At 45.1% G+C, this 22852-nt stretch overlaps 2 protein-coding genes across 3 annotated transcripts in view; one reads left to right on the forward strand and one right to left on the reverse strand.

Moving 5' to 3' along the window:
* Positions 1 to 92: 92 nt before the first annotated feature.
* Positions 93 to 4812, reverse strand: TEFM (transcription elongation factor, mitochondrial). Its single transcript, XM_057715815.1, is given in 8 exon segments — positions 93 to 924; positions 1711 to 1860; positions 2947 to 3410; positions 4311 to 4365; positions 4368 to 4433; positions 4435 to 4518; positions 4520 to 4765; positions 4768 to 4812. Coding segments are annotated over 8 exon segments (1548 nt in total). The 3' UTR covers positions 93 to 486.
* Positions 4813 to 20879: 16067 nt separating this feature from the next.
* ADAP2 (ArfGAP with dual PH domains 2) overlaps positions 20880 to 22852 on the forward strand; it is a 28205-nt gene continuing 26232 nt past the window's right edge. The window contains exons 1-2 of one of the 2 annotated variants that reach the window (XM_057716917.1): positions 20880 to 21076; positions 21927 to 22057. In XM_057716917.1, coding sequence (XP_057572900.1) covers positions 20983 to 21076; positions 21927 to 22057 — 225 coding nt within the window. In that variant the 5' untranslated portion in view covers positions 20880 to 20982. The remainder of the gene's footprint in view (positions 21077 to 21926; positions 22058 to 22852) is intronic. The other variant, XM_057716916.1, reaches the window with a different exon arrangement.

Genomic DNA, 22852 nt, shown 5'->3' on the forward strand with positions numbered 1-22852 from the left:
GGGCTTAATGGATTGAGCCGATGAAACCTGCCTTTTAGAGGCAGTGCATCAAGCCACATTGTACTTACAGAGTAAGACGAGGATTCCACAAGTTGTGTGATCAATTATATTTAGCTTTATTCCCATAGTGAACACCATCCAGAAAACTCATTATTCCCTATTTTAACAACACGATGATAATGCAAGTCCTTCAGTGCAGATGGCATTTGCCTTTTAAGGAAGATAACTTTGTTTCTTGTTTTGGATGTTGAGGGAACATCTTATTTTTTAACACTTCAACCCAAAAGGCACAGGATCTCATATTTATTGATTTCGCCTTGGTTTATTATTGTGTAAACCATTCAGTAGCCAAAAGTCTGACTTTAAACATCTAAATACACTCAAACTTATGTTTTCTTCTCCATTAACATGGATGTTCGAAACAGCTGGTTTTACAACTTCAGAGCTAATAAATATAAATTAAGAACATGTACTGACCTCAGAATTTTACGATTCAGTATTAAACACTGCCAATTCATAGAAGGCAATAGCTTGTAATAATGAATCATATAACTCTTCTACTCTGTATTGTTCAGTAGATGAAAACATCTGTCTGTAGCGGACTATCTTATCTGGTGGGAAGAATACCCGAGGCTCTCCTTTCAGTACAGACTCTGAGAGGAGCTGCTTCACTACCTCTTTCCCGCTAGTCCGTGTGTCACCAAGCATCAGTTCAAAGTGCTTCCCCACTGCATTTCGGTTCATGCTCAGCACCTGATGATGGCCATCCTGGGCAAAAGTTGTATTCAGCAAGGCATACAGCATGGCTTCTGTAATGTGAAAATGTAACACTATCGGAAACAGAGATGAGTTCTGAAATGAAGGCCCTGTTTTTTCCAGGACATAGAAGTCAGCTTTAGGCATCTTTGAAATGACTGAAGAAATCTTTGGGGGGGGAAGAAAAAGAAAAAATAAGTGAACAGAAATAATTCATTAAGTTTTATTGTTTGGGCCCCCTCTTTGCCCCCACTTCTATTTTTTTAAATACATAACTTACATTATATTGCTATTGACAGTTTTGAAGTAACTGAAAAATCATTTTATGAAGAAGTCAGAGCAGCCAAGTTCTGGGCGTGGTTCTAGCAGGAACAAGCTGAGCTAAGACAAGTCAGTTAATCCTCCTAATTATTAGTTTCTTCATCAGTACAATGGGCTTCATAAGTCCTAAAGTCTATATTGGTTTTAAGATTAGACAAAACTGTCTTATTTACCTTTTAAAAAATTTTAGGGTAGAGTATAGGGTTGGAATAACTAGCCTAGGATCAATCACCTCTGCAACTGACTAATCCCATCAGCTGCTTGGTTGAACCAGTTTCCACAGATATAATCAGGGTGATCATTACTGCCCATCTCACCAGGTTTTGAAGACTCAAATGAGATAATAATAGCGTTTGAAGAATAAGGTTTATAAATATGGTGATGAAGTTTCTTAACATTTAGAATAATATACCACTGATTTTCTCAGGCTCTCCCTTTGATTCATAAGGCATTTCTTGAAATAAATGATTCAATGTTTAAAAAATCGTAAGTGATGGAAAGCATAATAGAAATGGGTGAGTAATAAGTAGCAAAAGAAAATCCATCCTTACTATTTTATTTCATTCCTTTTAGGACTAAGAGACTACACAAGGAGCTCCATCAGGCAGGGATTTGAAGATGCAACTGCCTTACCTCCTCTAAATAGACAGATGATAGGTATGTTCCTTTCATCAGTTGGCAATATTCAATTTGCTGCCAGTCCAGCACTGCCAATTTATGATCTAGGTGAGCCCAGGCAATTCTTCGAGTACCAGAAACAATGGATACAATACTATTAACTGCCTAAAACAAAAAAGGCTGGTTTAATTACAAGTGTAAACATTTTAACAGACCCAAAATTAAGATACAGACTCAGAAATCCAAATTAGTTTGTGTAACAGAAATATATTTACAGTCTATGAACTAAGAATTATTAAAGAGTAACTATTATTAAAAGGTAACCAGTAGCAGTCAGTTTACAAACAACTTGTTCTCAGCACCTAGCTCAAAATAGGCTAGATACTGGGAAACAAAGGACATAACCATATATTATAAGAAATGCCACCATACAAGTTACACTGTAGAGAGGAGAAATGGCCAGGAAGACTTATTGGAGGACGAGGAGAATGAGTAAGACGATAAATAGGAAGTTATTTCACACAGATGTCTGCAAATATAGGCTGACACCTCTCACTCAGGCAGCAGAATCAAGAGTTCAAGTGGGAAAAGAGTGGAGGGGTAGGCAGACTTCTGCAAAAAGGTAACTTCCTTTATCCTGACAGCTACTGGGAGCCACCAAAGCATATAACATTTAGCTGTAACATGAGATTTACATTTCAGAAAGATCACAGACAGCTGTGTGGAAGGTGGACGGGAGAGGTAGGGATTTGTGTTAGGTACCTGCTACATGACAGAGTACTAAGAATCTAAGTCACAGTGAAGAAGCACAAGAAACAGGTCAGAAGTAATAGGAGTAGAATTAATATGTGGGATAAAGGAGGGGCCTAGGAAGACCGCCAGATATCTTCTCAACATTCCTCCTAAATGTCTTGCACAGACCTACTTCTCCACATCAACTCTCCTTTCTTCCTAAAACGCCTTCCTCTTCCTGCTAGCCTAATTCTCTATCCATGCTCCAGGCTGAGTTCTTCTAGTAAACATTTCCCAACCCACAGTTCTGTCCTCTAAACTGCCAATTTACCACCTATACATCTCCATTTGTTGAGAATAACAATATAATAGATTATCTATTTATGTGTGTATCCCTGGGTCCACCAACTAAATTATAACCTGCCTGAAGGACCCTGTCTTGGTGCCCAGAATAGTGCTTTGCATAGTAGGTTCTCAAGTATTTAGGCAGTATAAGAGGCATAAAGAAAAAGGGTATACCTTAAGTCTCTCTCTTCCTATTTCTGGTTTGATGAGCTTTCTCAAGAGCCGATTTTCCTGTAACTTCTGTTTTTTCCCTCCAGTTTTTGGATTAAGAATGGAGTTACAAACTTGAATGGTGGTTTTATACTGGAACAAGGGCACATTCATTAAACTCTCCAAATTCTGAAATGGTCCAAACTTTTCTCTGTGCTCTACAATATTGATGGACTTCTTTCCATGAAGCAATTTGAAAGCTTCAAGTTCTTTATTAGATGCTGTATTCAACACATGCAAGATGGAAGCCTGCTGTTCTGAAGAGAAGAGCTTGTCAAGTGCCTTTCCAGACTCCTTTGCATTCTCATCAGAAAAATCAACGTGGGGAATAATTTTCTTTGGTGCAGTAGATTTTTTCCAACAGCAGGAACTATGTAGGGCCTGGAATAAGGGTGGTCCTAATGGAACTGGAAAACATCGCCACCTCCCTAAAAGGAAATTTTAGCAAAATATAAGTTGAGACGTCTTAGTTCCTTTTAGTGTTCCTTGTGGCCGAACCAGAGCCTTTGCAAAGTGACATTGACTTTCCCATAATTTAAGAACTAGTGGATCATATCCATTAGAGATATCTTCTGATTTTTGTGGATAAGTTTTACTACCTAGAAATCTTACGTCCATCAGGAAGTATGTACTTAAAAAATGATTTCAACTGCTTAACGTTTTTGAAATTTTTAACTTTTGAGAAATCTTTTTGTAATTAATAGATCTTTTAAACAATATTTATCTTCAGTAGTTTCTTTCTCATCCAGTGGAACCAAATAAATTTGGTTCCTAAATTTTAGGGAATTCCCTGGCGGTCCAGTAGTTAGGACTTGGCACTTTCACTGCCAGAACCAGGATTCGATCCCTGGTGGGGGAATTAAGGTCCCGCAGGGCCCACGGCGGGGCCAAAACAAAAAAGGAAAAAAGAAAAGGAAAGGAAAAAACAACCAAATTTTATACGTGTATAAGAAATGTTTTAGCTGAGTGGTAGATTTATGGGCGGTTTTTATCTTCTTTTGTACACTTTTCAAGATTTCTACCATGACATGATTTCTACAAACAAGAAAAACCATATAAGGTGCAACTTTGTAAGACCAATGGAAAGTCTGACACTGCGGCCACAGGACAATAACGAATCCAGAAATAAGCAAGCAGCCGTCAGACTCTGAACCCTCCACCCTCGTGGACCCCTGACCCAGGGAAGGAAGCATCATCGCGCCTGGGCTCGGCGACCACAACCGCCCCGTCAACTCAGCGGAGACTCCAAGAGGGAGACCTGGACACGGGACCTGAGGCGGGAATGCTCCAGGGCCTGGCGTTCCAGGTAGACGGGAGATTCACCCTACCTCCCGCCAAGAGGAGACTAGGGACGCTCATCCTCCACGTGAAAGCAGTAGGTTCCCACGCTCCAGTCTTCCTCCACTGACTTCCGGCTCCTGCGTGCTTCGCCCAAAAGCGCCCGGCCTTTCAAGTAGAAAGGTTCCGGCGGAAGCGGCGTTCCCCCCGGGCCCTCAGTGCTTCCCGCTGGGCTGTGGGCAGTCGCGCCGCCGCGCTCCCGGGGCAGATGCCCGCCTGGAATGTGCCAGGATCCGGAGCCCCAGGGTGCGCCGCAGGCTCATTCCACTGCATCCGGGAAACGGCCTCGCCCCCTCCGGCCCCTGACGGCAGCTGAGGAGAATTTCTGGGAAGAGAGCGCTTGGGCCGGTTTTAGCCCGTAGTTGGCAAGATCCCTCCTTTGGGGAGACACCCTGGGTTTATTACCTGGGCATGTAGATTGCTGAGCTCCTATCGGGGCCTTGCGTGGGGCGCAAGGCGGAGAGTCTGGTGGGGGAGCGTAGGCAGGAACATACTTACCAAATCATCAGGTAGAATGGAATAACTGGGACGGATGCGAGATGTTTCAGGAGCTCAGGAGGAAGACTGTGTGAAGGCAGGCTCAAGGAAGGGAGCCGTAGGAGGAGGTGGCTTCGACGCTGGGCCTCGGAAGTATCCCATTTGGAGGGGATGGAGGGAGGTGAGCTGGCGCCAAATTTGGTTGGGCCTCCAATGCAGAATGGAGCAGCCGAGTAGTTCCACCAGGTAACTGGACGTCGCTTTTGCAGCCAAAACTGACCATATGTCGAAGTATGAGGCTGGATTGGAGGTGAAGAGCCTGGTAGCAAAGTGTATCAGGAAGCTAGTGTATCCTCAAGGGACAGGCAGCCGTAAGGAATTGAACCTGGGAGGCTGTGTGATCCGGCCACTCCAGCTGGCTGTTCTCGTGCTGTCTGTAAGAGAACTTGTTGAGCAGTCCCTGCTTCACCTACACCCTACTCACATGGGTGACCTTCCCCCCAATCGCAGAGCCTAATTAGTAAATGCCTATGTACTTGCCCAGCCAGCTAGTGACTTTTCTAATCTATAGCTCAAACCATCTCTACTAGGATAGTTTATCAAAGGGTCAGTGAGGGTTTCCCTGATGACTGATGTGCCCACCTGACATTCATTACGGTCTATAACTGGTAACCTCTCCCCACCACACAGAATGAAGATTGCTGCCATGTCCTGTCCTCCACCATGTGGTGCCGCTCCAGAACCCTTTTGCCTCAGATGTGTAAGATCCCTTATTCATTAAACCATTGATGTCTCTGTTGCTGACTCTGGGCTCTCATGAAAGATGGGGTGACTTTAGCTAATTTTGTGAAAAACAGAGAAGTCAGGAGGGCAGTGGCTTTGGGAGGGAAGGGTGGTGGGTTTGCATTTTTATGAGGCAGTCTGTGGAGATACTGTCCAGGAGGCGGTGGAGATGTGGCCACTTATAAGGACTCGTGAGAATTCTAGGATTCTTGCCAATTTCTGGGGAACTTAGGAATCCAACACAAAATAAAGCCAACTTTTCATGCAAAATTCTCCAAATCAATGGGAAGTAATGTCCTTTTAACTCCAAGGCTTATTCCACTTAATGAGGTGTTAATGAGTTCAAATGTATCCCTCAAAAAAGATATGTTAAAGTCCTACCCTCAGTACATCAGAATGTGACCTTATTTGGAAAAAGGGTCATTGCAAACATAATCAGTTAAGATTAAAATGAGGTCACACTACAGTGGGTGGGGGGCAGCTAATCCAGTATGACTGGTGTCCTTATAAGGAGATGGCCCTGTGACTGCAGGTGAAAAAGGAGGCGGAGCTTGGGATGATGCATCTACAAGCCAAGGCCAAGGCTCACCAGGAGGTCACGTATACCACAACCTAGGAGACAAGCATGGTACAGATTCGCCTGCAGAACGAACCAACCTTGCTTGCATCTTGATGTCAGCCTTCTGGCCTCCAGAACTGTGAGAGAACACATTTCGGTTGTTTTAAGCCACCCTGTTGGTGGTGATTTTTCACAGCAGCCCTAGAAAACCAATACCCGAGGCCATAAGGCACCCTGGTGATTGATGCTTTCCAAGATGATGTGGTTCACTGGCAAGATGCAACAAGTGACTTGCTACCTGCACAACCTTAGACAGTTTCTCATCCTCTCTGAACCTCGGCTTCCTCGTTTGTGAAATGGTGATGATGGTACCTGCCTCATACCACCAAGCAATCCTGCTAAGAGGATTTCTCGCTGGAAACTGGATGCAGAGAGCTTGGCATAAAATAAGTGTTCAGCAAATGTTACTTCCCCTACTAAAGCATTACCTCTTCTTTGGAGCTAATTATTAATGACCTTGAGGGGAAACACCCTCATTCCTCAGAGCAGTGATTCACAATTACTTTAACAAGAGCCTGGAAGTAGTAAGAGGCAACCATGACGCATGACTTACTGTAAATCAGAATCAGTGGGTTCAAAATGAAAGTCATCATCTTCCCCAGAAACCAGCTCCTCACTTCCCTGTTTTTGCTGCCCAGATGCAGATGGCTCTGGCCCTTCCCACGCCTGTGTCTAGCCCTTTATCTAGTTCCTATGTTTTCAGAACTTTTTTGAACACAACCCAGGACACATTGATGTACATGTGAAACAAAAGCTTTATTTAAAAATGCTTGTACCAGCAAGTACCTCCTGTATAGCACAGGGAACTAGACTCAATATTTTGTAATAACCTATAATGGAAAAGAATATGAAACAGAATATATATAGATGGAACTGAATCACTTTGCTTTATGCCTGAAACTAACACGACGTTGTAAATCAAGTATACTTCAATTTTAAAAAAAGAGAGAGAAAACATTATGTGTTTTTACACAGAACAAACCACCTTGACATTTTCTATTGTATTTCAATGTGTGTGTGTGTGTGTGTGTTTCAGTTTTTAAAAAACATTGGTCTGGGACTTCCTAGGTGGCACAGTGGTTTTGCATCCGCCTGCCAATGCAGGGGACATGGGTTTGATCCCTGCCCCAGGAAGATACCACATGCCTCGGAGCAACTGAGTCCGTGCGGCACAGCTATTGAACCCATGTGCCACAAATACTGAAGCCCACATGCCTAGAGCCCATGCTCCACAATAAGAGAAGCCACCACAGTGCAGAGCCCACACACCACAATGAAAAGTAGCCCCCTTCTCACCACAACTAGAGAAATCCCATGTGCAGCAACAAAGACCCAACACAGCCAGTAAATAAATAATGTAAAAAAACAAAAAACCCCACTGATCTGTATTTTTTTTTTAACACTGATCTGTTTCTAACCCACAGGACATTGGGTGGAGATGTTTAGTGGAGGGTTAGATACGTAAAGGAGAGGCCTGTACCGCACCATAAAGAAATGGTGCTTCATCCCTTGAGAACGCCTGGGCTTAGCCAGGGAGAGGGGCAGTGTGAGGAAAGCACAGGGAGGCCAGGAGAGAACCCTGGGAGCATCCCCAAAAGATGGAGAAGCAATGTTTAGAGAGATTTAAAAGGAAACGACAAAGTCGAGTTTGAAAAGAAACAAAGGACATATAGAATTTTGAGGAAGGAAAAGATTTTTTTTTAAAGCTGGGTTAATCGGAACCACTAAATTGATATTAATTTCGTGGCTCATTACTGTGTGGCATCTTGCAGATTAAAACGCATGAAATTCTATCAGCCTTATCTACAAAATGTCTTTTTACCTCTCCCTTGCTGTGGCCACTCCCATCAGAGCCTTATTGCCTCCACCAGGGCTCCTGCCATAACCAATTCCCCACCCCCACCCCCACCCCCCACCTGATTTCCCAGCTTTCTGTCAGCTTAACCCTATCCTTGTCCTTCACGAACACCCTCCCCATCCTGGCCCCAGTGCTGACTAAACCTGCAACTCCTGCCCCGTGGAGGGGCCTCACCCTGCTCTTCCAGCTCTTTCCCTCTGCTCACCACCCGACACCCACGTGCTGCCTCTCCTTCCTCCTGGTTGTAGGCAGGTGGTGACGTCCAGGAGATAAACCACTTACAGGACTCCCATTTCCCTTTACTAACGAGTAAGATGAGAGTGGGGGCCACTCTTGCCTTCTGAGATGGCCCACACTCTGTCTGTGGAGTGTGCTTCTCTCTAATAAATCCACTTCTTACCTATCACTTTGTCTTTCTGTGATGAGACATCAAGAACCCCAGCACCAAACAAAACAAAACAAAACAACCTGAGCATCATTAAGTCCTGAAACCAGGTGTGTGATCTCAGCTAAAAGAACGTGGGTTCAGACTTCCTAGGTGGCACGGTGGTTAAGAATCTGCCTGCCAATGCAGGGGACATGGGTTCGATCCCTACCCCAGGAAGATCCCACATGCCACGGAGCAGCTAAGCCTGTGTGTCACAACAATTGAGCCTGTGCTGTAGAGCCCGTGAGCCACAACTAGTGAGCCCGTGTGCCACAACTACTGAAGCCCATGCCCTTAGAGCCCATGCTCCACACCAAGAGAAGCCACGGCAATGAGGAGCCCGCACAACACAATAAAGAGTAGCCCCCGCTCGCAGCAACTAGAGAAAGCCCGTGTGCAGCAACGAAGACCCAACACAGCCAATAAATAAATTTATTTTAAAAAAAGAGAGAATCCGCCTGCCAATGCAGGGGACACGGGTTTGATCCCTGCCCCAGGAAGATCCCACATGCCACGGAGAAACTAAGCCTGTGTGCAACAACAATTGAGCCTGTGCTCTAGAGCCCGTGAGCCACAACTATTGAGCCCGTGTGCTGCAACTATTGAAGCCCACATGCCTAGAACCCGTGCTCCACGAGAGAAGCCACTACAATGAGGAGTCCATGCACCACAGTGAAGAGTAGCCCCTGCTCGCAGCAACTAGAGAAAGCCCCTGTGCAGCAACGAAGATCCAACACAGCCAATAAATAAAGTAAATAAATAAATTTATTAAAAAAAAAAAAGATGAGAGTGTTCAGGACTTCCCTGGCGGTCCAGTGGTTAAGATTCCGAGCTTCCGCTGCAGGGGGCATGGGTTTGATCCCTGGTGGGAGAACTAAGATCCCACAAGCCCTGTGCAGCCAAAACAAACAAACAAAAAGAGTGGATGTGGTTCTGTTTGGGGCCTAAGACGGAAGGACTTTATACCTGATAAAGGGTGGGAGTGGTGTGAAAGGGGAAGCAGCCACCTCCCTTTTCTTCTTGTGTCTCTGATGGTGGGAGGAAGAGCTCAGAGGAGCAGCCACCTCTCCGTGGACAGGCAACGCCAACAAGGGCAAGAAGAACAGCCCTTGATAACATTGTTCGGCTGTGGGACCAACCTCGAAACCACCTACCTGCAGACTTTTGGTTCAATGAGGGAATAACTGACCTTATTTAAGGCACTTTTTGATCAATATTCTGTTACTTGGAGCTGGTCACTTCCTGATTAAGATACCCACTCAGGAGACGCTTGGTGCATCTCACCTCTGCGCCTTTGTGCCTGTTGGTCCCTTTCCCTAGGATGCTCTCTCTCTAAAATGATCTGAATTCAGCTCGCCTTTTCAGGGCCAACAAGGGTACCCTGAGAAGCCTCCCTATCTCCTGAGCCAGAGGCATCCTCTCCCTTCTCTCAAGCACATGACTCATATCTCCCTCATAGTACAGACAGACTTGAACCGCACGGTTTTCTGTTTTTTGGGTTTGTCTGTGTTTTTTTTTTTTTTTTGCTTTTGACCCCGTGTCTTTGTCTCCTTATTTGACTCTACATTTTCTCAAGATGACCGACTAGAATGTATCAAAAATCCATTCTAGGTGGCTCAACATTCCTCCTGGAGACAGCAGAGCTCATGTTATGCTGAAACTGTGTAATGTCAGCCGTGTGTTTAACCTTGTTCCGTTTCTTTTTTTGTTTTGTATTTTATTATTTATTTATTTATTTATTGGCTGCATTGGGTCTTCATTGCTGCACATGGGCTTTCTATAGTTGCCACGAGCGGGGACAGCTCTTTGTTGCAGTGCATGAGCTTCAGTAGTTCTGGCTCACGGGCTTAGCTGCTCCACAGCATGTGGGATCTTCCCGGACCAGGGATCGAACCCGTGTCCCCTGCATTGGCAGGCGGCTTCTTAACCACTGTGCCACCTGGGAAGTCCTTTAACCCTGGTTTAATCCAGCCAACCAGCAGTGGGAACTGGGGCAAGTGATATCACCTTTGCGAGCATCTTCAGATCCATTGAGAGTGCATGGGGGATTCAAGCCATAATTATATCCCTTATAATACCCAGCACATTGCCTGGCGCATATGGGGATTCATTAAGTGCTTGTTTAAAAAATTAATGAATGATCACATATATAATATCCCACAGGTTAATTTTCATTAGGAAAAGCATTAAAAATTCATGCTCCTTGGGCTTCCTAGGTGGCGCAGTGGTTAAGAATCCGCTTGCCAATGCAGGGCACACGGGTTCGATCCCTGCTCCAGGAAGATCCCACATGCTGCGGAGCAGCTAAGCCCATGTGCCAAAAAAAAAAAAAAAAATTCATGCTCATAACTTCATGACCTTGACATAGGCAAGTATTTCTGAAAACAGGAAATAAAAAGCATTAACCATAAAGGAAAAAAAATTGGATCTCATTTAAGAACATCTACTCCTTAAAAGACACCAGTAAGAATTCCCTGGCGGACAAGTGGTTAGGACATGGCACTTTCACTGCTATGGCTCTGGTTCAATCCCTGGTCGGGGAACTAAGATCCCAAAAGCTGGGTGGCACGGCCAAAAAAAAAAAAAAAAAGACACCAGTGAAAAGGCGAGCTCCAGAGTGAAAGAAGGTATTTGCAATATATAAGAGATCTCGTATCTAGAATAGATTAAAAATTCCTACAAATTGGGACTTCCCTGGTGATCCAGTGGTTAAGAATCCATGCTTCCACAGCAGGGAACACAGGTTCGATCCCTGCTTGGGGAACTAAGATCTTGCATACCGCACGGTGTGGCGGAAAAAATACATCCTACAAATTAATAAGAAAAAGGCAGACAAACCAACTGAAACAAATAGGCAGGAGACTTCACCTAGAGAGGATATTCAAGTGACCGACTGAGGAGATGAAAAGGTGTTCACTTTTATTAGTCATCAAGGAAATGCAAATGCGATACCATTACACACCCATGACAATAGCTAAAGTGAAAAAGACATGATATGATACTGATCAATCCATAGATCAAATGTTGTCAGATACTGATCAATCCATAGATCAGATGTTGTCAAGGATGTGGAACTCTCATGCACACCAAGGGAAGTGCGGATTGGCAGCATCACTTTGGAAAACCATTTGGCTGTTTCTGCTGAAGCTGAAGGTACACATACTTGATGACGCAGCAATTCCATCCCTGGGTATCTGTTTAACAGAACGCAAAGCTATGTGCACTAAATGATATGTAATAGGTCAGGGCTTCCTAGGTGGCGCAGTGGTTAAGAATCCGCCTGCCAACGCAGAGGTCACGGGTTCGATCCTAGCTCCAGGAAGATCCCACATGCCGCGGAACAACTAAGCCCGAGTGGCAAAAAAAAAAAAAAAAAAAAAAGAAAGTATCCCCTAAATGATATGTAATAGGTTGAACCCTACGTATAAAACTGCCAACATTTGACAGCTGTTGATTGACAAAAATGGCAATTTCACATATTTAAACTGGGTACTACGATGTTCATAGCAGCACTGTTTGTGTTAGCCAATATTTGGGATATTGGTAATGTCAGCAGATTATGCATCTATTGAATAAACTTCAACTGCACACAGCAAGCAGGATGAATCTCGCAAACAAAATGTTGAGTGGAAGAAGTCACATACTTATATAAAGTACAAAAACAGACAAAATAATTTATGCTGATAAGAATCAGGTTCCCTTTGGGGGTTAGTCACTGAAGGGGGAGTGGGAACCTTTTGGAGTGTTGCTTGATGCTTTTTTTTCCCTTTGCTCTAGATGCTAGTTAAGCATGTGTGCATTTTGTAAAATTTCATCAAAGTGTATGCTTACTATTTGTGCACTTTTCTTTATGCTTGTTACACTTCGATAAAAGTTTACTTAAGGGCTTCCCAGGTAGTGCAGTGATTAAGAATCTGCCTACCAATGCAGGGGACACGGGTTTGAGCCCTGGGCCAGGAAGAGCCCATATGCTGAGGAGCAACTAATCCCATGCACCACAACTACTGAACCTGCACTTTACAGCCTGCGTGCCAAAACTACTGAGCCCACGCACCGCAACTACTGAAGCCTATGCGCCTAGAGCCAGTGCTCTGCAACAAGAGAAGCCACCGCAATAAGAAGCCTGCGCACTGAAATGAAGAGTAGTCCCCGCTCTCCGCAACTACAGAAAGCCTGTGCACAGCAACGAAGACCCAACACTGCCAATAAATAAAAAATAAATGAATAAATAAATAAGTAAATAAATTTTTTTTAAAGTTTAGGGACTTCCCTGGTGGCACAGTGGTTAAGAATCTGCCTGCCAATGCAGGGGACACGGGTTCAAGCCCTGGTCCAGGAAGATCCCACATGCCATGGAGGAACTAAGGCCATGTGCCACAATTACTGAGCCCGTGTGCCACAACTACTGAGCCCACGTGCCACAACTACTGAAGCCCGCGTGCCTAGAGCCTATGCTCCGCAACAAGAGAAGCCACCGCACTGAGAAACCTGCACACCACAATGAAGAGTAGCCCCAGCTCGCTGCAACTAGAGAAAAAAAACCACGAAGCCAGCAAATAAATAAATTTATATTAAAAAAGTTTAATTCTCCAAGTCATTTGAATTATCAATAGATTTTAATCATACATAAGGTTTGAATGTTTATTTAGTGATATAATCGACTTTAGTTCTCAAAGATATTCAAAGCTAGCCAGGACTCCCACAAAAGGGCTGCTGATTCTTGGGTAGATGATTCAGGGCAGGGAGCACACGGTGTATCTCTTTGATTGCTCTCCCCTCCCCAGTGATATTTTGTGGAGGAAAGATAATTGGTCCTACTAATCTCAGTCTGGAAGAAGTTTTGGATTTTTTCCTGCTTTTATGTTACATTTTATTATTGCGGTTTTTTTTCAGCATTGCACATAATTTAAATTATTAGGCAAACAATTAAAATGAAAAACAGCATTCACAATTTGAGACCCAGAATCAGAACACTTGAACTCACACTCCAACACTGCTGTGTATTATATACATATATGTATATCAGTTTATTTCTATAAGAATATTCTTGTCTTTTGCAAAATAAAGCTCAAAGTACCACTACTTACAAGGTGGTTGTCAAAATGAAATTATGTGCATGATTAGTAGAATAGAAAATGTTATACAATGAGAGAGGTTATTAATTGGACAATTAATTATATAGATGGAGATGAGGTGTGGTTGTCTAAGAAATTACCTCAAGAGGAAAATACCCAGATGCTTTATAAGATAATTCATTATGGGATTAATTTAGGTATAACTAAAAGAAATGGAAAGTTTTAGACTTTTGAACACAATTTAAAAACTCTGGTTCAATAGGGTAGCAAACCAACGTTCAAGTCAAAATTCCAACAGATGTCACCGAAATCCTCTCAGCTGTAGGGATAACTTCTCACTCAGGGCTCTGGGTAATGATGTAAAATGCAAAGACTCAACTATCTTGTGTTTATTCCGGCTTTTCAGATTTCACAACTGGATTTTTCAATCCTGAGGATCCCTGGGTGGTGGCATTTTACTCAGAATGCAAACTTCCATGAGTCAGACTGGCTGTGTAACGGGGCTCTCAACTCCACTCAGTTCAACCAATATTTTTTATTGTAGCCAAATTCACATAACATAAAGTTCGCCATTTTAACCATTTTACAGTGTACAACTTCGTGGCATTTAGAACATTCACAATGTTGTGCAATCATCACCACTATCTAGTTCCAGGACATTTCCAACACCCTAAAAAAAAAAAACCTTGTACCCACCATTTAGCAGTCACTCTTCATCCTGCCTCCCCACAAACCCCAGGCAACCACAAGTCTGCTTCCTGTCTGTAATTTTGCCTGTCTTGCACATTTCACATAAATGGATCAACTAACATTTTTCAGGCTCAGGACCTGCTAGGCACCAAGGATACAATGACAAATATGTGACAGTCTGCTGTTAATGAGATCACTTCCAACTGGAATGAAACAGATGAAGAAAAAGTCATAGTACAATGTGATGTGATGATTATTGTAACAAAAATATGAACATTGTGAGAAAACAGATGAGGGAGATTAGGGATGCTGCAAGAAGTAAGATTTGCATTTGGGCATGGGGGCAGGAGTTTATTAGACCAATGAGGGCTGGGCAGGAGGATAGTGTAGAAAAGAGGGAGCCAGAGTAGGACAGGGAGAGTGTGAGCACACAATAGCATGGAGTTGGATGAAACAAACTCTAAGCATGTTACCACCCCAGGGTCTTTGCACTTGCCATCCCCTTTTCCTGGGACACCCTTCTTTCAGATAGTTGCCTACCTGGCTTAACCTCTTCCTTCAGATTTTTGCTTCAATGTCACCTCCTCAGAGAGGGCATCCTTGACCTCCCTATCAAAATAGCATCTTCCATCCCTTTCTATCCCTTTATCTGATTGTTTTCCTTTATAGCATTTTCTGTCTCCCCCACTTGAAGGTAAGCTGCCTGAAGGTGGAACCATTTGCTTTGTTTATAGCTATATCCTTAGTACCCATAATAGTACCTGGCATGTAGTATGAACCCCGTAAATATTTAATGAGTAAATGAGCAAACACTTTGGCAGTATGGCAGTGGAGAGTCCCTCTGGGCTCTGAGCTGGTTCCTGGTGAAGACAATGTGGTATTAAATAGACAGACAGGTGAACTCCAACATATTCTTCTGCATGACTGCTTGAATTCCCACTGTTACATATGCCTGCCTGTTATTTCTTTCCTTCAGAAAGGAAAGCACTTGCAACAAGGACCTACTGCATAGCACAGGGAACTATATTCAATATTTTGTAATAGCCTATGTGTACACACACACACACACACACACATATGTATAAATGAATTGCTGTGCTGTACACCTGAAACTAACATGATATTGCCAACCAACTACTGGGCATATACCCAGAGAAAACCATAATCCAAAAAGATACATGCATCCCACTGTTCACTGGAGCACTATTTACAATAGCCAGGACATGGAAGCAATCTAAATGCCCATCAACAGATGAATGGATAAAGAAAATGTGGCACATATATGCAATGGAATATTATTCAGCCATATAAAAGAATGAAATTAAGTTATTTGTAGTGAGGTGGATGGACCTAGAGTCTGTCATACAGAGCAAAGTAAGCCAGAAAGAGAAAAACAAATACCGTATGCTAACTCATATATATGGAATCTAAAAAAAAAAAAAAGAAAGGTACTGATGAACCCAGTGACAGGTCAAGAATAAAGATACAGATGTAAAGAGCAGACTTGAGGACACGGGGTGGGGGGTAAAGGGGAAGCTGGGATGAAGTGAGAGAGTAGCCTTGACATATACACATTACCAAATGTAAAATAGATAGCTAGTGGGAAACTGCTGCATAACATAGGGAGATCAACTCGTTGATGGGTGATGACTTAGAGGGGTGGGATAGGGAGGGTGAGAGGGAGTCGCGGGAGGGAGGGGATATGGGGATATATGTATAAATACAGCTGACTCACTTTGTTGTAGAGCAAAAAACTGGCACAAGAGTGTAAAGCAATTATATTCCAATAAAGATTAAAAAAAAAAAGATGTGGTACATATATATACAATGGGATACTACTCAGCCATAAAGAACAAAATAATGCCATTTGCAGAAACATGGATGGACTTAGAGATTGTCATATTGAGCAAAATTAAGACACAGACACAGAAAGACAAATATTATATGATATTACTTTTTTGTGGAATCTAAAAAAAGGGTACAGTGAACTTATTTACAAAACAGAAATAGAATCACAGATGTAGAAAACAAACTTATGGTTACCAGGGGATGGGGAGGGGGAGGGATAAATTGGGAGATTGGGATTGACATATGCATACTACTATATTTAAAATAGATAACTAATCAGAACCTACTGTATAGCACAGAGAACTCAATTCAGTACCCTGTAATGGCCTATATGGGAAAAGAATCTAAAAAAAAGAATGGAGATAGATATAGATATAGATATAGATATAGATATAGATATAGATATAGATATAGATATAGATATAGATATAGATAATTGATTCACTTTGCTTTACACCTGAAACTAACACAACATTGTAAATCAACTATACACCAATAAAAACTTAAAAAAAATTTTTTTAAAGAAAGGAGAACCCTTTTGTGACCTCAAGTCCTCTCACTTTATTGTTTATTATTTTTTACCCCCACTCATTTCTTCATTTTCTTTACAAATATTTATTGAATCCCTGTTTTGTGGCAGACATACGCTGGGGATACAATGGAGGACACACTGATCTGACCCTGTCTTCACAAAGCTTAGATGAGTGAGGGAGGCCAGTGAGCAACTACAGTAGATTGCGGTGCTTGAAAACACAGTGTTAAAGAGGGAAAAGGCTTTGGGCACAAAGGTACTCATTACAATGTAATGTATAACAGCGAAAAATCAGTCACCATCCATGTATCCAACATCAAGGAAATATATATGCCCCATGGACTATTACATAGCTATTAAAATGATGTAATGAAGCATCTATAGTAATATTATGAGATATGACACAAAGAAAGTTTTTAAAGGATATAAAATTGTATGAAAAATGTGGTCCCAATGATCAAAATATGTATAAAAGACCAGAAAGAAATTCATGAAATATTAATGAATATTAGTGATAGGACCATTAAAAGAACAGCATTAGGGGTGGAACTTCCCTGGTGGTCCAGTGGTTAAGAATCTGCCTCCCAATGCAGGGGACGCAGGTTCCATCCCTGGCCAGGGAACTAAGATCCCACATTGCCTATGGGGCAACTAAGACTGGATGTAGCCAAAAATAAATTAAAAAATATATATATATAAAAGAACAGGATTAGGTTGAACTGCATGATATTACTATTTTTGTAAGTCAACCTTATACATTTCAACATAATATTTTGTTGAAAAGGGCTCAAGATGAACTTGGGTTTAAATCCCAGCTCCAGTACTCTATATCATCCAGTGTGCATCATCTCAGTTGTGTAACTTTGGACAAATTTATTTAGATTCTCTCTCAGGGCCTCAGTTGCCTCATCTGTAAAATGGGCATAAAAATAATCTACACCTCAGGGTTGTATTGAAGAGTAAATGGAATAATGCCCATAAGGGGCCTGACATACAGCAATCCCTAAATAAATGGTGGCCATAATTGTGGGTGGTGTTTTCTTTCTTCTTTACTGTATTTTCCAAATTTCCTATAATTATAGTTTTAAAAATTCTGTAACTAATAAACATAATTATTTACAATTTCCAAGAGGTTGTCGTCTATTCCGTGGGGATCTTGAGCCCAGTCCAGGGCTGGGAATGTGGTTGAAAGCTTTCTTCCAGCCCTGCTGCAGCTGGGCTCAGCTCGATAGTGACAGTGACCCCAGGAACAAGGCTGATCGTGCTCTGAGGGACCATGGGAGCTTTATTTACAGAGGACACTCTGTCCCAGGGCCTGACTGCCCCTTCACCCCAGCAGCTGCTCTTTGGAATGAACCCACGAGGGAGGCTGCCTCTGCCTGATCCCAGTACGCAGTGTCCGCTGGGTCAAGACATCCTTTGGTATAGAGTTCTTCCCTTAGAAGCAGCTTCTGGTTCCGGAGTACAAACCTGAGCTCAACTTTGATCATGTCCAGTCCCCACGAGGAGTCTACAGAGTCTCTTTTTGTGGCAATGAAAAAGGTTTGGAAATAGATAGTAGTGATGGTTGCACAGCTTGTGAATGTAATGAATGCCACTGAATTGTACACTTTAAAATGGTTAAAATAGCCGATTTTATGTTATAGAGATTTTGCCACAATTTTTTTTTTAAGTAAAAAAAAAAAATCCAATTACGGGACGAGGACTAAAGAGAGAGCACGCTTGTCCTGTGAGGTTTGCCAGACACAGCAATAGGATACCTGGATGTAGACCCCTGTTCCCACGTTTACTTGGTTTTATGACCTTGAGTACCTTAGCCTCTCATCCTCCGTGAGGATAACAGGCTGCCCTCAGAGGGTTGTCGTGGAACTCATGTGATCAAATGGTGTGACGCTCTCTGTAATGTTAACTTGTGAGTTAACATTCCTCTCTCTCTCCCTTCTCCCCAAAGAAAGAAAGGAAAGAAACCCATCACCAACAAAGCTTAACAGTACCATTTTTTTTGTTTGTTTCTTTTGTTTGTTTTTGGCAAAACTTGAGGTTTGAGATTCTGGTTTTTGTTATTTTTTGAGTTTTTCTTTAAGTTATTTATTTACATATTTATTTTCTGGGTCGCACCGTGCAGCATGTGGGATCTTAGTTCCCTGACCAGGGATCGAACCCGCACCCCCTGCAGTGGAAGCATAGAGTTTTAACCACTGGACCGCCAGGGAAGTCCTTTGAAATTCTGTTAAATGGAAACTTCCAGAAATAAGGATGGGAAGAAAAGAAACTAAAGGAAACTCTCAATCTCTGGCTTCTCGCCATGAAGGAGATGTATTTTCCCTTGGGTTGGCTTTTGTGGGACCTCCAGGGAGGGGACGCTGAAACTCAAGGTGCAAAGGAGAGCAGCTCAGTGTGACAAAGGTGCCCAAGAAGCACTCCAACATCACTGTTCTGCCCTGGCATTGGCAGCAGAGGAATGATGTCCTTGGCCTGTCTCCTCTTCGTCTCCCACTTCCCCCCTTGCCTTGCCTTCATACCTTAGGTTGCCTTTCCCATTTTTCTCCTGGGAGATTTATTTCTGTCCCTTTTTTCATCTAAAGCAGCGGAAATGAATCATCTTTCTGCCTGTTTGGTAAACATCCCCATGCCCTCTGACTCCTCTCCGAGCTCTCTCACTGGTTCCTCTGGAGAGGTTCCTAGGCTAGATCTCACCCCCCACAGTCAAGACCCTCCTGGCTGCTTATTCTTGGTAATGTTCCCCTCCCCCGGGGCCTGGAGGCTTGACCTCCTCCACCCTAGGGAAGATGGGAAATGACACAGAGCATTGCAACAGATGATCCCATGAGCTGACCAGAGGGGCAGGGGATGCAAGGGAGCCACTGTGTTTTTTTTTTTTTTTTTTTTTTTTTGGCACACGGGCTTAGTTGTTCCGTGGCATGTGGGATCTTCCTGGAGCTGGGATCGAACCCGTGACCTCTGCATTGGCAGGCGGATTCTTAACCACTGCGCCACCTAGGAAGCCCGAGCCACTGTGTTTTAAGGGCTTTGTATACCATGTACTGGCTCATCTCAGTGACCCTATTAGGTGATCTCTCGACCCTCATTTTACAGATGAGGAGTCCAAGGCTCAGGAAGGTGAAGGAACTTGCCCAAGGCCACACAGCTAGTCAGTGATGAAGCCAAAATTCAAAGTCTGGATTCTTGAATTTATTCCATTATACCATGCTGCCTAATGTGTTCACGTGAATATATGCACATGTGTTGAACTGGGGATGCTGGCAGGTCAGCTAGAAGATCAGTTGCTACCCACCAGGATGGAAACCTAAGATCCATGGGCGTTAAGCCTTATGTATATGACAGGCAGGTGTTTGCCTACACAGGGGATGGCAAAAGTGTGCACAGTGTGTGCCCTACCAGGAGTCTGTGGGTCACTGAGGATGGTGTCAAGGAGGCACGGGGTTGGGGGAGGGGGAGGGGGAATTCATGAAATGCCCAGATTCAAGACTACCTAAGCCCTGCCCGCAGCTCACAGTAATGGAACTTCACAGATAAAAGTGCCCAGCGGTGTCCCTGTTGGTGAAGCCACACTTCCTGGGGAACACAGTCATGCAACTTCTAAAAATGTGCAGGTGCTGCTTCTAGGAGCTGTATGGGATACAGAAGCAAAACTTCTGACATCAAACTATCTCGTGTGTGCATGTGTACGTGTCGGGGGTGGAGGAGCAATTAACATAAACATATAAATAACTGTGAGTCACGGTGGGTAGGAAGCACTCAGGGCCAGAGGGAGAAATGGACCCTATAACGATCTGTATTCTAGCAAGATCAGAAGCTGGAGAGATTACTCCAGGCTAAGTATCAAAGAAGCCTTCCTGAGAAGATGGCATTTGAATGTCTCTAAGTCGCTAAGTAGATGTAGGGTCTACTTCAGGAGAACACTTTAACAGAAGTTAGATCCTTTTTAATTTTCCAAGGACATATGCTCTTATTCCCCTTTTACAGAGGTGGAAACTGAGGCCCAGAGAGGTTGACCAGGCTGTCCACAGTCACAGTGCTAGCCAGTGGTGGGCCAGGATTTGATCTCCGGCCAGGGCGAGCTACTCCACGCCCTGCGCTGGGTCCCTCCGGGCGGGTGCAACTTTAGCCAGCAAAGCAGTCCGCGGAGCTGGGGGCAAACTGGACGCGCCGGGGGCGGGGCGGAACGTCCAGGGGGCGGGGCTTAAAGTCCTGGGGCGGGGCCGGCGGTGCAGGCGGGCTGGAGGCTCTGGGACTGCGTCCCGCTGCACCTGCGGGGGAGCGCGCTGGTCATGGGCGGCCGCAGGCCGGGGGGTGTCCGGGCTGAGCCCTGCTGAGCCCGCCGGGCGGGCCATGGGCGACCGCGAGCGCAACAAGAAGCGGCTGCTGGAGCTGCTGCAGGCGGCGGGCACCGGCAACGCTCACTGCGCGGACTGCGGGGCGGCAGGTAAGGGCGCGACTGCGCGTGCAGCCCGGAACTCAGGGCCGGGCCCCGGCCCGCCGGCCCCCTCCCCTCCCTTCAGGCCGGGGCCGGTCCCGGGCCCCCGCTGGACCCGCGCGCGACCCTTATATCACCTTCGGACACGGGCCCCCGCCAGCCCCCTCCTCGGCAGGTGCCGCTCCCACTCGAACCCGAGCCCCCTGACGTCCCCGCTCTGGACCTTGACACTGGACCCGGGTGCCCTGCGCATCCTACCCACCTTCCCTACCAGACATCTTACCCACCCGGACCACGGTCCTCGACGTCTTCATTTCGGACCCGGCCACTTCGCACACCCTGGGATCCAAACATCCCACACGCCAGGGATCCCCGACCCCGGACCCACGTCTGCCCTGATGGTCCAGTGCCCCCTTCCCCCGCCCGGACGTCCCTAGGGTCCGGGGCGGTCCTGCGCCACAGCTCTCCGACCCTGCGGACGCCGAGGACCCCTGAGTAGGACCCCCCCACCCGCAGCTCCCCAGACAGGCGCCTCGGTGCCGGTCCCTCCCCCCGCACTCTCCTCTCGGTTCCTCGGAGTCCTGTCACTTCCACATCGCGCCCGCCTCAGCCTCTCACCCCAATCCCCAGGACTCCTCCCAAGGTCTTCATCCTGGCCGCCGCCGCGCCAGGGCCAGTGGGCTGACCAGAGGGTTTCACGCTGGTATCTTAGTTCACCCAAGGCGGGGAGGCCAAGAGAGAAGGCACCGGCTGAGCTGGACACCGCCCCAGGCTAACTGCCAAGCGCTGCCTCTCCTGGTGCCCCCAGCCCAACCCTGGTTTCTTCATCCAACTCCCCTCCTGCCCCCTTGCCCCGCAGATCCCGACTGGGCCTCTTACAAGCTGGGCATCTTCATCTGTCTGAACTGCTCCGGAGTCCACCGCAACTTCCCAGACATCAGCAAAGTGAAATCCCTGAGACTTGACTTCTGGGACGACAGTACGGTGGAGGTAGCAAGGGGCGCCTGTGGAGGGTCTTGGAACAGCAGAACTGGGGTGGAGGCGGTGGGCAGGGTGCTCCCATTCTTCAGGGAAGGAAACTGAGGCCCAGAGAGGGGCAATAAGGAGCCAATTAGAGTTGCCTTAGACAGAGGCCCTGAGTTCAAATCCTGCCTCCATCACTTGCTTACTTACCAGCTGTGAGGCCCTGAGCCTGCTGTTTAGCACTAGCTGTGGACCCTTTCCACATCTGTATTATAAAGATACCACTACCCCTTCACAGGGCTGCTGTAAGGATTAAAGGCAGACTCAAAGCAGGCGCAAAGTAAGTCAGTTAGCAGCTGCTGTTCCCATTAGCTGAGATGCTGGACTGGAACAGAAGTATCCTGAGTCATGGTTCACAGTCCTCCTCCAGTCCCCCTAGCCAAGGAGGGGACCACTTTGTTCTCCTGACCTACAGAGGTGATAACGCTCATCTGGCCAGAAAACCTTCAGAGAGCAGCTGAGGATTTCAAGGACTACTGGGGAAGCAGACCTATGTTTACTGAGTAGCCATCTGTGCCGGGCCCTGTGCTAGACCACTGGGCTGCATGCTTTACTCATTCATTTGGCACGTTACTGTCAGCCTACATATGCTGAGTATAGCAGAGAGCAGTGAACAAGATAAAGTCTCTGCTCACATGGAGCTTACATTCTAGTGAAGGAGGAAGACAGGAAACCAGCACATAAACCTGAAGGTCGTTTCTTTGTGCCTGCTCACTCCCCTGTTACATCTTCTTCATCTTTGCAGGTGAGATCCCTGAAGCT

This window comes from Hippopotamus amphibius, chromosome 17 (genome assembly GCF_030028045.1).
Source record: "Hippopotamus amphibius kiboko isolate mHipAmp2 chromosome 17, mHipAmp2.hap2, whole genome shotgun sequence".
Lineage (NCBI taxonomy): Eukaryota > Metazoa > Chordata > Mammalia > Artiodactyla > Hippopotamidae > Hippopotamus > Hippopotamus amphibius.